The 14,839-nt window shown below is 33.8% G+C and overlaps 1 protein-coding gene across 1 annotated transcript in view; it reads right to left on the bottom strand.

Moving 5' to 3' along the window:
* Positions 1-14,839, bottom strand: part of Usp47 (ubiquitin specific protease 47) — a 572,957-nt gene that overhangs the window by 485,597 nt on the left and 72,521 nt on the right. Inside the window, exon 3 of the mRNA XM_090406134.1 lies at positions 9,171-9,308. Within this exon, the coding sequence (XP_090262260.1) occupies positions 9,171-9,308 (138 nt within the window). The remainder of the gene's footprint in view (positions 1-9,170; positions 9,309-14,839) is intronic.

The following is a 14,839-nucleotide window of genomic DNA, read 5'->3' as shown; positions in this document are numbered from 1 at the left end:
ATTCTAAAATTGTTACAGTCTAAAACTCCCATCTTTTTTGGAATGGGGATAAAAATTGATCCTCGAAACTTCTCTGGTAATTCTTATGCCTCATAAATTCCGTTAATAATTTGCCATAACACTTCCATACCTTTTTCACCTATATTCCTTATAACTTCCATCTATATACCATCTATTCCAGGGGATTTTCCTTCTTTCATCTTTTAAATTGCTAGATTCAATTCCTCCTTCATGATGTACAGCCTATTTCCACCATATTCTTTCATTTGATTTTCTCCTCTTTCTCTATCTTCATAAAGTTTACTTACATATTCTTCCCATCTCTGTAATATCTTCTCTTTTTCTATCAGAATTTTGCCTTTTTCATACTTGACTGCTCCAATCCATTGCATCTTTCTCCTTCCTGTCATCATATTAATGTTTTTATAAACACCTTTTATAATAAAAGCCAAAAGGCTATTTTTCTGGCAACCTTAATAATAATGATGAAGAGGGATACAAATTCTTTGATGTTTATCTGCCAGTAAGCGAAACTTTAAGAACTAGAACTAAGATCTATGAGTTTCATACCAAAAAACTATCGGCAAATCCAAGTGTAAGTAACCACTTGGTAGTACAAGACCAAGGCAACTCGTATCAAAGGTGGAGCAAGCTCCCTCACTAGCCTTGAGGTTGTATATTAAGGTTGTATATATATATTAAGGTTGCCAGAAAAATAGCCATTTGGCTTTTATTCTATGTTATAATATACAGGCACACCTTTATGGCATTTGTATAGTGAAGGTATGCAAGTTCTTTTCACTTAAACCTTGTTATCTTCCAGGTCTACCTACTCACTGATGAGACCTCAAAAAAAGTTGAAACCGGTCTGGGTAGTGACCTCTCCTCATAATGTAATTACAGTATTACATCCCCTAGGGGCTGTGTTTTTACATTATGAGAAAATATCAAGGATAGTGAGGGAGCTTGCTCCACCTTTGATACGAGTTGCCTTGGTCTTGGTCCGAGTTGCTTGGTTGTGCTACCAAGTGGTTACTTACACTTGGATTTGCCGATAGTTTTTCGGTATGAAACTCATAGATCTTAGTCCAAGTTCTTAGAGTTTCGCTTACTGGCAGATAAACATCAAAGGATTTGTATCCTCCTTCATAAACACCTTTTATGTCATTTCTTTCTGTCTTTGCTGTTGTATCTTTACTTATTTCATCTAACCACTCTTCTTTTTCCTTCTTATCTTTCTTTGTATCTCCCTACTCAAGTCTTTATACTGCTTTTTTTTCCTCCTCTGTTTTACTATTAACTAACTTTCTTCTTTGTGTTGTTTTCCTCAAAATATTTTCCATCATCCATGGTTTCAATCTTTTCTCTTCTTTTTTGGCTAAATTAATTCTGTAGCAGTAATTATGCTTTCCTTCAGAATTTTCCATTTTTCACTTACATTATCACTTTCTTGTATATTTCTCTCATTCATTTCTTCCTCTACTTTCTTTGCGAATTTATTCGCTGTATTTGGTATTTTCAGCTGCTCTATGTTCCATGATTTGTTTTGTTTCCTTGTAGTTACTTTTTTTTAGATTAATTTTCATCTTAGTTGATAACAATATATGATCTGTGTTACAGTCTGCTCCTGGATATGTTGTCACATCTTTTATAATGTTTCTATATCTTTTGTTTATCAAAACATAATCTATCTGACTTCTACTATTTATATCTTCCCCTGGGGCTTTCCACATATACAATCTTCTTGGATGTTTCTTAAACCAAGTGTTCATAATTGCTAAATCATGTTTTCTACAGAAATCCAACAGCATATCTCCTCTTTCATTTCTCACTCCCAATCCATATAGCCCAACAATATCTTCCTCCCTTCCTCTTCCAATTTTTGCATTCATATCGCTGTTGAATCGTCCTTCCTGTCTTTTGATCCACCATCTTGCTTTAACGTTGTTCTTATTAAAGTTAATTAATTGTATGATGATTACTAATCCAAATATAGGAAAATTTCTATTATACTGTGCCACCTTATATTCAGATTAGTCTATGCAAAATAGTGTAATCATATATTAATTAACTTTAGCAGTCTAATGTTTATATATAGGCCAAATTTTACATTAACATTTTAGGTTCCCGCTAGGTCCGATAATTTTATGAACGGTGCAGTGGAAAAGAATCAGGCTAACAACAAATTGAAATCAATAAAACAAAATATTTAATGCAAGGTTATATAATATATACATAAGCATACTTTGGATACAAGATAATGCAAAATTAACTCTGTTCTACTATAACTGGTAATTAGTTTACGGAATTAACAACGCATATAAAGTATATTAATTAAAGGTAACTTTAATGGTAACTTTCCAACGTATAAGCCTTGCTACTAGAATCTGTTCTACTACTCATAACATTCACTCAACTCTTTGTATTAAACACTGAGCTTCAAAATCTAATTTCTCCTTAATAAGCCAAGATAGTTCTAAAGTTCTTTAACACTGAAATTCACAGCAAATATTTTAACAATAGTATTCTTTATCTAACCCTTAGTCAGAAATCACATAGCTCAGTCAAGAGATAGCTATCACCTTAAGGGGGGAAAACTATTAACCTTCTAGCTTCGGCTAATTTCAGCATAAACACCACAGTTAATGTTAGGATTTAACAGAAGGAGATAATTCTTATAACTTCACTCTAAAATGTTATAAAGTACAACTGTTCTTATCGGAATAAATCTTTGCACAAATTATTCACTGAGGTACACTTAAAACTTTAGTTAATTATCACACTGGAGCTACACATTTCAAAAGTAACCTTCTTTAAATTAACTTAATCTTTAATTTCAGCACATCACATAGGCAGACACACTTGCACTAGAAAATCTACTTATTCCCCATATACTACTTTACAATAGAATCAGCTTTCTACTAATCTTCCTTGAAAGCTCTGGAATACAACATTAACTTCAGAATTCCATATCAATATTCTGAGTTGTCAATTTACATTTCGATCCTTTGTAATCTGATCACAGCACTTAATTCTTTGTACTACAGCTTCTGATTTAACTTCGTGCTGCCAATAAATTATTTCCTCATCTCTATTGTACAGTTCTCAGTGCCATTACTGTGCTGAGTGCTCCAATTGTACTCAGTCCCTAGTTTCCCAGTTCTAGTGCTATGACTCTGCCGACCAACTGCTGCTGTTTATTCTCGCTTTCTGTTTATATACTTTCACTCCTTTTTCCCGCCAAAACTTGTTTTCACCGTCTAGCTCATATCAATTCCATCTCACGTTCATAACTCACGCGCCACCACGCTCACGCTTTTCTACTTTTAACTCCGTCTCCATGACAACAATTAGAGCATTATATAAGCATAAGCATTACATAACATTATTCCTTTACATACAGAAACTAAATAAAAGGATATTTTTCAATTCAAATAATGTATAAATAAATAAGATGAACATAAATTCTTCTACTATTAATATAGGAATAAATAAAATAATCTGAACGTTATTTTTATACTGAGTCCTTTCCATTATTAATACATATCCTAGATTAAATAATTAAATAAAAAAAACTCAAAGGTAATTATATGAATATTAGTTCATAACAAGAGATTTGCGTTAAATAATATCTACAAATATGGTGGATTATGTTGGATTCTGAAGGAAGTATTAATAATTTTAATTTCTCTTCATTCAGAATCCAACATCGCCCTGTATTATAATTATATCTTTTGTTTCTTTACATTTCAAACCCTGTTCTATATCACCATAAACTCTCCCTACCTTCTCATCCTCACAATCACAAGTAGGTAAATATATCTGAATAAGTTGAATATTTCTTGGTTTTGCTTTCATCTTTACCACCAAAACTCTGTCTGAGATTTGCCAGTAGCCTTCCGCACATCATGCCACTCGTTTATTCAATATTACACCAACAGCTGCTTGATGTTGCTCTTCCTCTCCTGAGTAAATTACTCTCATTCCATCTGTTCTAAAATCTCCTTTTCTTTTCCATTTCACCTCAGTCATTCCCAGAACATCTATTTTCAATCTTAGCATCTCCAACTTTACAATCTCCAATCTTCAGTTTGAAGTAAGGTATTCACATTCCAAGATCCAATGTGAAAATTAGTTTTAGCCCTTTTTCCATATGAATATATTCTATTTTCCTCTTCTCCACCTCCCACAGGCTTTAGTAAAGACAATTCATATGACTGACATGCAATCTGGTCAATATCCATACTAGAACAAGTGACCTCCCTGGTAATCAATTGCACAGTTCTGGATCCAGGAGTCCCATCCTGAACTGTGCATCACTCGTCTTTTTGATCTTTGCTGCTCATCCAAACTAGGGAAAAGTAGAAGCATAGTGGTTTCCCGTTGCCTTCTATGCATGAAGAAATGAAAAAGTAGAAACATAGAAAGATTCACCCTAGTCCTTGAGATGAAGGAACAAGAAAGAAAGAAATAAAGAGTAGGGACCATTCTATAGATAATATAACAGATGTATATTACATGAAATAAAGTATGGTCCAGCATCAGGTACCTCGGGTTCTCCACTCCCATACTCACTAAAGTGAGCCCTTGAGGCATCAAAAAAAAAAAAAAAAATATATATATATATATATCATCATCATCATCAAATTCCTGCCATGTACCCTCAAGGGGTGTGCAGGATATGACAGTACTACATGAAAAAATTACATCATTACTAACTTCCTATCTACAATTTTCCTCCAAATCAGTCTGTTACTTGTCAAGACTCCAACATTATCAGATCTTATATTTCTATCGTCTAAGGCACTTTGTACCGTATCAATCCACCTATATCTTGGTCTTCCTCTGGGTCGTTTTCCTGCCAATCTGGCAGAGAACACTTGTTTTGCTAATCTTTCCTCTCCCATTCTATTTAAGTGACCATACCATCTGAGATTAGCTCTGCTAACGCATTCCTGGATGCTGACAATGTCAAGTTCATTCCTAATATCCTCATTTTTAATATGATATTGCCATTGATGCCATCTGTTCACGCCTCTAATCTTTCTCAGGACTCTCATATCTGTGGTCTCTAATCTTTGGTCAAGTGTTTTACTTCTGACCCAGCTCTCAGATCCATAAGTTAAAATTGGTTTGAACACAGTCTTGTATACAGCTAATTCAGTGTTCCGACTAATTTCTTTCTTATTCCATATGAATTTATTCAATTGACTTCCCACGATACCAGCTTTGCTGATTCTGTTGTCTATTTCTATATTTAGTTTACCATCTTCAGTAAAAATTGTGCCTAAGTAGCTGAAATGTTTTACTTGTTCCACTGGTTCTCCATTCACAACACAGTTGACATTTTCAATGATTCTGCCTATTTTCATTGTCTTTGTCTTTTTATTGCTGACCTTCATACCATATCTATTACAACAGCTATTCAATTTAGTCAGAGAATCTTGCAGACTTGTAGCGGATTTATTTAGAAGTATAACATCATCCGCATAAAGCAAAGAGCTGACATTAACATCTCCAATTTTGATATCAGGTTTAATACCACATTCCTTCATAATGTGATCCATATAGATAATGAATAACAGAGGGGATAATGTACATCCTTGTCTCACACCAGATTTAACATTAAACCATCTTCCTGTACTTCCTTCAATTCTAACTGCTGACTCACAACTCAAATAAAGACTAAGTATTGCTTGATATAATGCCCCATTGACACCATATAACTGCAGCGTATTGAATAGCTTCTCTCTTGGCACCTTGTCATATGCCTTTTCCAAATCGACAAAACTTAAATACAGATCTTTGTTATATTCCCATGCTTTCTCGACTATTTGTCGTAAAGTGAAGATCTGATCCTGGCAGCCTCTATTTGGCCTGAATCCAGCTTGTTCTTCACCAAGCTTTTCTTCCACAATTCTTCTCAACCGTTTCTCAAGTATACTTGCATAGATCTTGCCAGGAACACTCAGTAGGGAAATACCTCTGTAATTCTCACATTCAGTTTTATTTCCCTTTTTATATATGGGTACTATGAGAGCTCTACTCCAATCATCGGGAATGCGTCCCTCTGTCCAGGCTTTCTGAACTATGCAGTGCAGCCACTGTAAGACTCTTATACCACCATACTTCAGCATTTCTGGTCGAATATCATCTACTCCTGCTGCCTTTCCACATTTCAAGCCTTTGATGGCTTTTTCTACTTCAAGTATGGATATGTATTCCTGACTGCATGCCTGGTCAGTGTTTTTTATCACTGTGCTGTCATCACTGCTTGTTTCATTTAGCAGTTTTTCAAAGTAATTACTCCATACTTCAAGGATATCTTTTTCTCCTGTTTTCATTTCACCTTTATCATCTCTAATTCCTTTTACAACACTCTTTCCTCCATTCCTAAGCTTCTTCAACAACCTCCAGAATATTTTGCCACCTTCTTGATATTTATTTTCTATATTCTTGCCAAAGTCCTCCCATGACTTTTGTTTAGCTAGTTTTACACACTGTTTAGCTTTCTTACATTTGTCTCTGTATTCTTTAAGAGTAAAAGCTGACTTATTTGACAGGAACTTTTGATATGCTTTCTTCTTTTCCTTCACTGCCTCTTTAACTTCCTGTGTCCACCAGGGAGTTCTGATTTTTTTATCCTTGCACACAACCTCACCACATGCCTCTCTGGCAGAATCAATCAATGTTTCCTTCAGAGTTTGCCACTGAATCTCCAAGGTTTGATTCCTGTTCTCAAACTCTTTCATTTTCTTTTCAATAATATTTCTGTATTTTAGTCTACAGTTCACATCTGAGAGCTGCTCAACTTTTATTCGCTTTAAAACTTTCTTACATGTTATTCTTTTCAATATGAAATTCAATTTTATCCTGCTCAAGACTAAATAGTGATCACTTCCAATTTCAAATCCTCTGTACACTCTGGTGTCCTGCACCAGGGAGAAAACATCACTATCAACAATAACATAGTCAATGAGACTTTTCTTATTCCTAGCCTCTTCTCTCCATGTGAATTTGTGCACATTTTTATGTTGGAACATGGTGTTAGTAATAACCATTCCATGTCCTGAGCAGAAATCCAACAGATATTTGCCATTATTATTAGCTTTGCTCTTTTCTCCAAATTTTCCCAAAATATTTTTGTATGTCTCACAATCATTTCCAACTCTACTATTTAGATCCCCAACAAGGACCAACTTTTCCTTTTTCATTGTGTCAGTTGCTTTTTCTAAAGCCTCAAAAAATTCCTCCACTTCTACCTTAGTAGAACCTTCTGTGGGACCATAGGCACAAATAAGTCTCATTGTCCAGTTCTCCATTCTCATATTCGCCCACATTACTCTACTTGAGACTGACTGCCATTCAAGAAGATTAGCCTCGTATTTTGTGTTGAATACTATGGCTACTCCTTCTTTTCCTTGATTGTCATTGCCTGAATATAACATTTTGTATTTATTGCTCAGAAAGATCTCACCAGTTTTGGTCTTTTTTGTTTCAGTCACCCCTATTATGTCGATCTGGTACTTATCTAATTCCTCAGCTAGCTCCATTTCTTTGCCATTCAGGCTTCTTACGTTGATAGTACCGATCTTTAACTCTGGTGATGTTGAGTTGGGGTTTGTTTTCAGATTTGTTCCAGTAGCTGACTTTTCGCTGTTCGCCCTGGTTCCCTGGCGAAAACAACGGGGGCCTTGTTTAACCGGGCGACACCCCAGCCGGCATGAAATTTTGTCATGTTGTACCATCATTTTTTATTTTGGTTTAACCAATAAGAATACAATTTGGTCGGCTAAATCCCAAATTGCCAGCCCATCCTCATTCGTTCAGTATCAAAGTAGATACCCAACAGGGTGCACCACGAGAAGGTGAGGATTGGACATTAGGTCAGAAGCCCTGGTCGGTTCTCCGCATTCCTTTAAAGGCTATGTGGAGGTCTCCTCTCAGTTATACAGCTTTGACCCTTAAGCACCCCGGGAAAAAATTTCCAAGAGAATGGAGGAAAAACAAAATTATAGGAATTAAAATAGGAAATCAAGAATTAATTTTTGTATGCTGACTATGAAGTTATTTTTGCTGAAAATGAAGACCAATTACAGAAAAATCTACACATGATGAACAAAACTACAGAACAGTATGACATGAAAATCTCAATAAATAAAACAAAATCAATAGCATTTCAAGGTAAAGAAATTAAAAGATGCAAACTAGTCATCCACAACAAAGTAATAGAACAAGCGAGCAAATTTAAATATCATAAGAAATTACATAAGCCCCAATGGAGGAATCGCCATTGCATATAAAAAGCAAAAATTCCTAGCAGTCATTGAAACTTTGAATAGACACTTCAATAAACAGATGTCTAGAACAACCCAAATAAAACTATATAAAATAATAGCCAAACCAATTCTGAAATATGGCAGTGAAACATGGACTTGGGGAGAATAAGATAAAAGACAAGTGGAAACTGCAGAAATGAAGTTCCTAAGACCACTTATAGGCTATAAAAGAATAGACAAGATAAGAAATAAGAAAACAATTATCCATAATTAACATAACAGAAGACATCACAAACTATAGAAAGAACTGGAAAAACCACATAGAAAGAATGAATGAAGGCAGATGGCCAAATATTGCTTGGAAATATAAAGCAAAGGGACACCGATCAAGAAGACCCAGGAGGAAATGGGCAGAAGACTTTTTAAACCCTTGAAAGTGTTACAGGCAAAAAATTGCCTAATATGGGAAGCCAAAAAGAAGAAGATTTAACTGATTTTATTGATCAAAAGTCCATGAATTAATCATATTACTATCGATCTTTGGTTAATGTGGATATCTTTTTGTTTATGAGATCTAATAAGAGGCAGTGAGTTCTGTACCTCAGATACAGAACTCACTGCACTTATGCAAAATATGCTACTTCAGTAATATGGAGTAAATAAATAAATAAATAAATAACCATGATATCATTACAATAATTCACATCTAAATATATTATTATTATTTGACACCTCCAGAGAGTCCAAGACTCATCGAGGGATATATTTAAATATTTATAAAATTATTCTGTTTTACAACAATACTGTACATTTACCTGGGGATTCTCAGATTATTTTACAATGAATAAAAAAAAAGGCAATAATATATCAAAAGGATATAGTAATACTAACAGATTCTCCATCTGGCATTCTTTGAAGCACTAATTCAAATGATTCTGGATGATAACAACATTTTCGTCCCACTTCTTCTATTAACTTAACAGCAGTAGTTGATGATGGCAACATTAATGTCACTTTTGCATTTTGCCACTAGAAATCAAAGCATTATAAATAAGTGAATTATACAACACAATGATTGTTGTAATGATATTATTCAAAATTTCATGATACTAAAAGGTCAACTTTAAACTGAATTTGTCTCTATAAGAAGAGTAATGACTAACTATTTTACTAATTATCATTTCACTAAATAAAAATAGCAAAGCAGTTACAAAACATCTGGAATCTAGAAATAATGTTGTGTCCCTATCTACGATTATTAAACTTTCTTTTATCCTTTCAAGTGAATCTCTATTATATCTTTATTCAAAAATATAGCTATGCACAAGATATTACAAAATTCAAATATTTATGCTTTTTCTCCCCTTAGTGTCCCTAATATTTATATTATACTGCGCCTTTCAGGACATTTAGTTTAGGATATATAATTCGAAAACAAGGAGCAATTACAAAAATATGTCTGATATTGAAACTATTAAACAGTCGTGACCCTTTATCTCATAACTTAACACATTAATTTCCCGTGTGGTTCGTGCGTTTTTCAAGTGGTGCATTAGGCAGCAATTTCAGACAACTGTATTATTAATGAACAAAAGTTTATTTAAGATCTCAAACATGGTACAATTCAATTCCTATTATATAAAACACAATTCAATACTAAGAATAAAATTACACAAGCAAAATATAAGTATTAGGGCAAAATCCTATGTGGGAATTTGTGATTATGCCATCATAACAGACTTTATACATATAAATATACACATATAATCCTGGAACAAATTAACACTTTACTTAACTTTATACTAGTCAGAATACTCTATATTGCTATAATACCATGGACATTAATGTTTAAATTCAGTTTACCTTATCTAACTTACAAAACAAAACAACATAGGTTAAACTATCCTTGCACTATGCCCAATACATACATTTGACCTTTAAGACATTCTCATATGAAATACCATGTGCATACATAAATCTCTAGCACTTGAATGCTTATCAAATAATATAAACTAGTTTACTCTTATTCTACTCTGATTTATACTCAAGTCCTAATATATCTTCGACTGTCCAGTAATTAACAATGATTGCAATTATATGCAATTTCAAATGATACAAGATTTGACAGTACCTTTCTAGGACGAACCCTGGTTTTCACGATCTATACCTTTCGTGCTTGAATACAGGACACACACAGGATCTTCTATTCTATCACTATGGAACTCATCATGTGGGCACAGATTTCTGTATGGATTTTCTTTCCCTCGATACGAGTACTGGATGATGAGACACATAGACAATTTCTTCCTTCTTGTAACTATACGGCTTCCTCGTCTCTTGCAATAGGAATACAGAATCGAATTCCTGCACACTTTGTTTCCTTGTTGTGTTGGACGGAGATAACTCCTACGCCGTCACTCAAGAAAACCCGTGTTACCTATATAAAGATTTCATGAAGAAAACCTGAGGGAAAAAAAGCCTTGTGTGTGGGGGGTTTCCCTAACCCTTTTATCTGCATGGCCCTTATCGACATCATCTTCAATTTCTTTTCTTCTCCCCTTACTGGAGTCGATCTCACTCACCAATTAAAGTCGTGATTTTCTGCCCAAAACATGCTACGGTTCACTTGCACGCGACTCTCACGTGACGTCGTCTCATTTCAGGAATTGACCTTGAGCAATCGTCATTTGTTTTAAGTTAGCCTCTATACTAAATTAATCCCCTTTTTAGAATTTACTTGAATATTTTAATCTCCTCTTTTCAAGTGCTAAACTAGCCTCTCACATACAAATTCTTATCTCTAATCTTCTTTGTCTTACTTAACCTATTTTTTTTTCATATCCTTTTTTGTAATAAGATTCTCTTTTTTATTATTTAGTTAAACAAACAATTTCTGCTATATTTATTTTACTTGGATGCAAGCATTTTTTCTGTTTTTAAATATTTTGTATTAGCTACTTACATAGGATTTTATATTACATTTTTGTTTATCAGGGTGTAACAGTAATTTATCAAATTTATCAAATACTGACTCCTTATCATCTATCAAATACTGACTGCCCAACTGGTTATCTCATAGAGAAATAACCGCTTTTGTAGCTGATTTCATCAGCATTTGTGCATGAAGAAAAACTGATAAATGCATCTCACATGCCTTATTAAAACACAGTTATTTTCTGTATAACTGATAAACTGTAAACAGCTAGCTTGCATTTCTAGATGATTAACCACTGTACTGGCTTTAGTCTTTTTAATCATCAATAAATACGGATGTGAAACATCCAATGAAATTAAAATAACATTTAAGTACCATTGAAATAACAAGAATATGAAGTATAAATTATTTGATATATTTTATTCACATGGACACGTAGTTAATGAAACAACGCTGGTTGCCATTCAAATATAAACATAACAATAATAAAAATAAAGTTACTACTCAATGTTTTAAGTCAAGAAACATATTATGCTACTATCGAAAAAAAAAAAAAAAATTAACCATATTACTAGCCTGAGATCTAGTCCAAAAATAAAACAGAATAATAATAATAAATTAGTTAAATTAAAATAATAAACATGTAAGGGGACCTCAGCTTATTATGCTTTTGTTAATTCCCCTTCAGAATAACACCGGTTCAGCTGCAAAAAGAAAATAACCTAAATAATAATGAACTACTTTAAAAATACAACAAAGGAAGTTTTTTCCCTGTCAATCAAAAACTGTTAATTCTGCATAAACCTTCATTTAATGAATTTTCTCCTGTTTCTCTGTCTCTCAATAACCTGACCTATTGTGCTTGCAATGGGAAATTATTGACTGGACACACTCTTACAAATAATTTTTATTTGCATTAATATAAGTAGTTAAACAGTGCATAATAAACTATGAATAAAATGCTATTTAATAGTTTTTAGTAAAAGATAAATCCTAAATACTAGAAAATATTTAAATCAGTTTATTTATAGAAACATTTTCCTTCCATTAAAATTTATAAAGTAAAAACATTTAGAAGATGTCAAATATTACTGAAAGTCACAAAAAACATTGGTGCTAAGAAAACACAGAAATAAATTTTGAAGAAAATATAGAAATTAAACAACAACGAAGACTAGTGAAAGGAGACTTAAAAGAAAGAGAGAGAGAGAGATTATGTTGGAGGCTTAATGGATTTTTTACAACACTCAGAAAGGATTAAAACAGAATTTAATACTTCCTATATTTCGTCTCAGTCATTGAGACATCTTCAGGGATTACAAAAAAAAACTAATGTAACATAAACACAAATAACAAACAATACTAAGCCCAACCACATGGGTGACACTAAAAGCAACCTCTAAAGGCAGTTGTAGGTGTCCTGGAATGTAGGGTGGGACCTCTGGTGATAAGTGTTTCCCAAATCTTAGGAAACTTAATGCAACCGTATTTATTAAGATTTGGTTGATTTCTGAGAGCTGCTGCTGATTCTAAGAATAGTCTCTCTTTTTTGAATGTGCTGTGGTGGAGTATGGTGTTTTTTTTCCATGAGATCCTATGGGTTGTATCCAAGACATGGTCAGCAAGGCCTGACTGACCGTAATCATGGTTGCAGATGTATGACTTGTGTTCCTCCAGGCGAATAGTTGCTGATCTGCCTGTCTTGCCAAAGTACGCCAGCTTACAGGAACAGGATACTTTATAAACTCCAGGCACTGAGGGAGGAGGGAGCTGATCTTTTGTAGAACGGATAAGGAGAGCAAGTTTGCTGTGGGGCTTAAATGCTGTGTGTAGGTTGTACTTGTTTAAATTCTTTGCTATTTTTTCAGATGTGCCATGGATGTAGGGTATCGCGATGGCATTTCTAAACTCTTTCTGACGAGAAGACCGGGGAATGGAGGAGGAACTGATTATTTTTTGATACTGTGATCGCTGTAGCCATTGGAGAGGAAAGTGTTGTGTATGTGGTCAAGTTCAGTTGTAAGGGCGGTTCCACTGGAACAAAGATTGTGGGCTCTCTTGGTAAGTGTTTATTTAGTACTAGGCAAGCGTTTTTGGTAATTCTTGGTAGGCGTGAAAAAGCAGTACAGCAGACAGGCATCAAATCAAGATCTCCTAATTGTAATGGTGGCCTTAAATGCAAAAGTAGGCAAAGACTGGGATACCTGACCAAGAGTAATCAGAAAGTTTGGGTATGGAGAAAGCAATGAATGTGGCGAAAGACTGCTAAACTTCTGCTCAAATAATAGACTAACAATAACCAACACTCTCTTTAAACATCCAAAACCCCTAAGAGAATGGACATGGATATCACCAGACAGACAAACCAAGAATATGATAGGCTATATTATTGTAAACCAAAGATGGAAATCAAGTATCCTAAACTGCAAATCCTTCTCTGCAGATTGTGGATCAGACCATAAGCTAGTATTAGCAAACCTAAGAATAAAGTTAAAATGGGGAAGTACTTTTAGAGTCAAAAGGAGACTGAATGTAAAAAACTACAATACAACAATATTCTAAGAAAATATCAACTATAACTAGATAAAAACCTGAAGGAACTACCAAAACAGAATATAAACATCGAAGAACATTGGTGCAAATTATAGGAAATAATATTAAATTCAGCAGAAAAAACAATAGGTTACGCAGAAAGAGAAAGTAAAAAGGACTGGATCGCGAATGAAGTAAAAAGGTTATGACTAAAACAGAACTATAACAGAAATGAATATAATAGATTCACCAGAGAAATAAAAAAACTAGTTAAAAGAGATGAGAATAACTGGTTAGAAGAGAAATGCAAAATGGCAGAAAAGCTATTAAAAGAAAATAACCTTCATGGATTATATAAACAAATAGACCAAATTAGTAAGACACGGACAACAAAAAGTATAATGATCAAAAACAAAGAGGGACAACTAATTGAAAGTAAAACAAGAAGAATGGCCAGATGGGAAGAATACTTCAAAGATTTATATAATAAAAACAGCTCCCAGGATATTATGATTCCAGCCACTGAAATGGAAGAGGAAACAAATATCTTTACCAAAGAAATAATAGCACACAACAGCACAGAAAAACTCAAAACTAGGAAAGCACTGGCATTGATCAAATACATGCAGAATTCTTAAAAGCAGGAAAACCATTAAAAACATTATTTGAAAGGATCTACAAAAACAAAGCAGTACCTACTGATTGGACCAAATCAGTCATAACTCCTATATACAAAAAAGGAGATAAAACAGAATGCAATAATTACAGTGGCATTAGCTTCCTCAGTATTCCAAGTAAGATTTTTATAAAAGTACTCCATAAACAAATTAAGCCATATATAGAACTGGCACTAGAAGAAGAACAAGCCAGTTTCAGACCAGGATGAAGCACAACTGATCAACTATTCACTTGAAGACAGTTAATAGAAAAGACACTAGAGTACAACCAAAGTTGCTACATAAATTTCATAGACTTTCGTCAGGCATTTGATTCAATCCGTAGAAGAGAACTATGGAAAACTATGGAAGAATTTGGAATTCCCAACAAAACCATAAGAATAATAAATAATCTGTATGAGAAATCTGAAAGTGCA

Source organism: Typopeltis vanoorti, chromosome 16 (genome assembly GCF_054136105.1).
Source record: "Typopeltis vanoorti isolate ZY-2024b chromosome 16, IOZ_Tvanoo_1.0, whole genome shotgun sequence".
NCBI classification, from domain to species: domain Eukaryota; kingdom Metazoa; phylum Arthropoda; class Arachnida; order Uropygi; family Thelyphonidae; genus Typopeltis; species Typopeltis vanoorti.
Note: the sequence above shows the minus strand (reverse complement) of the source record. Positions and strands in the feature narration are given on the sequence as shown.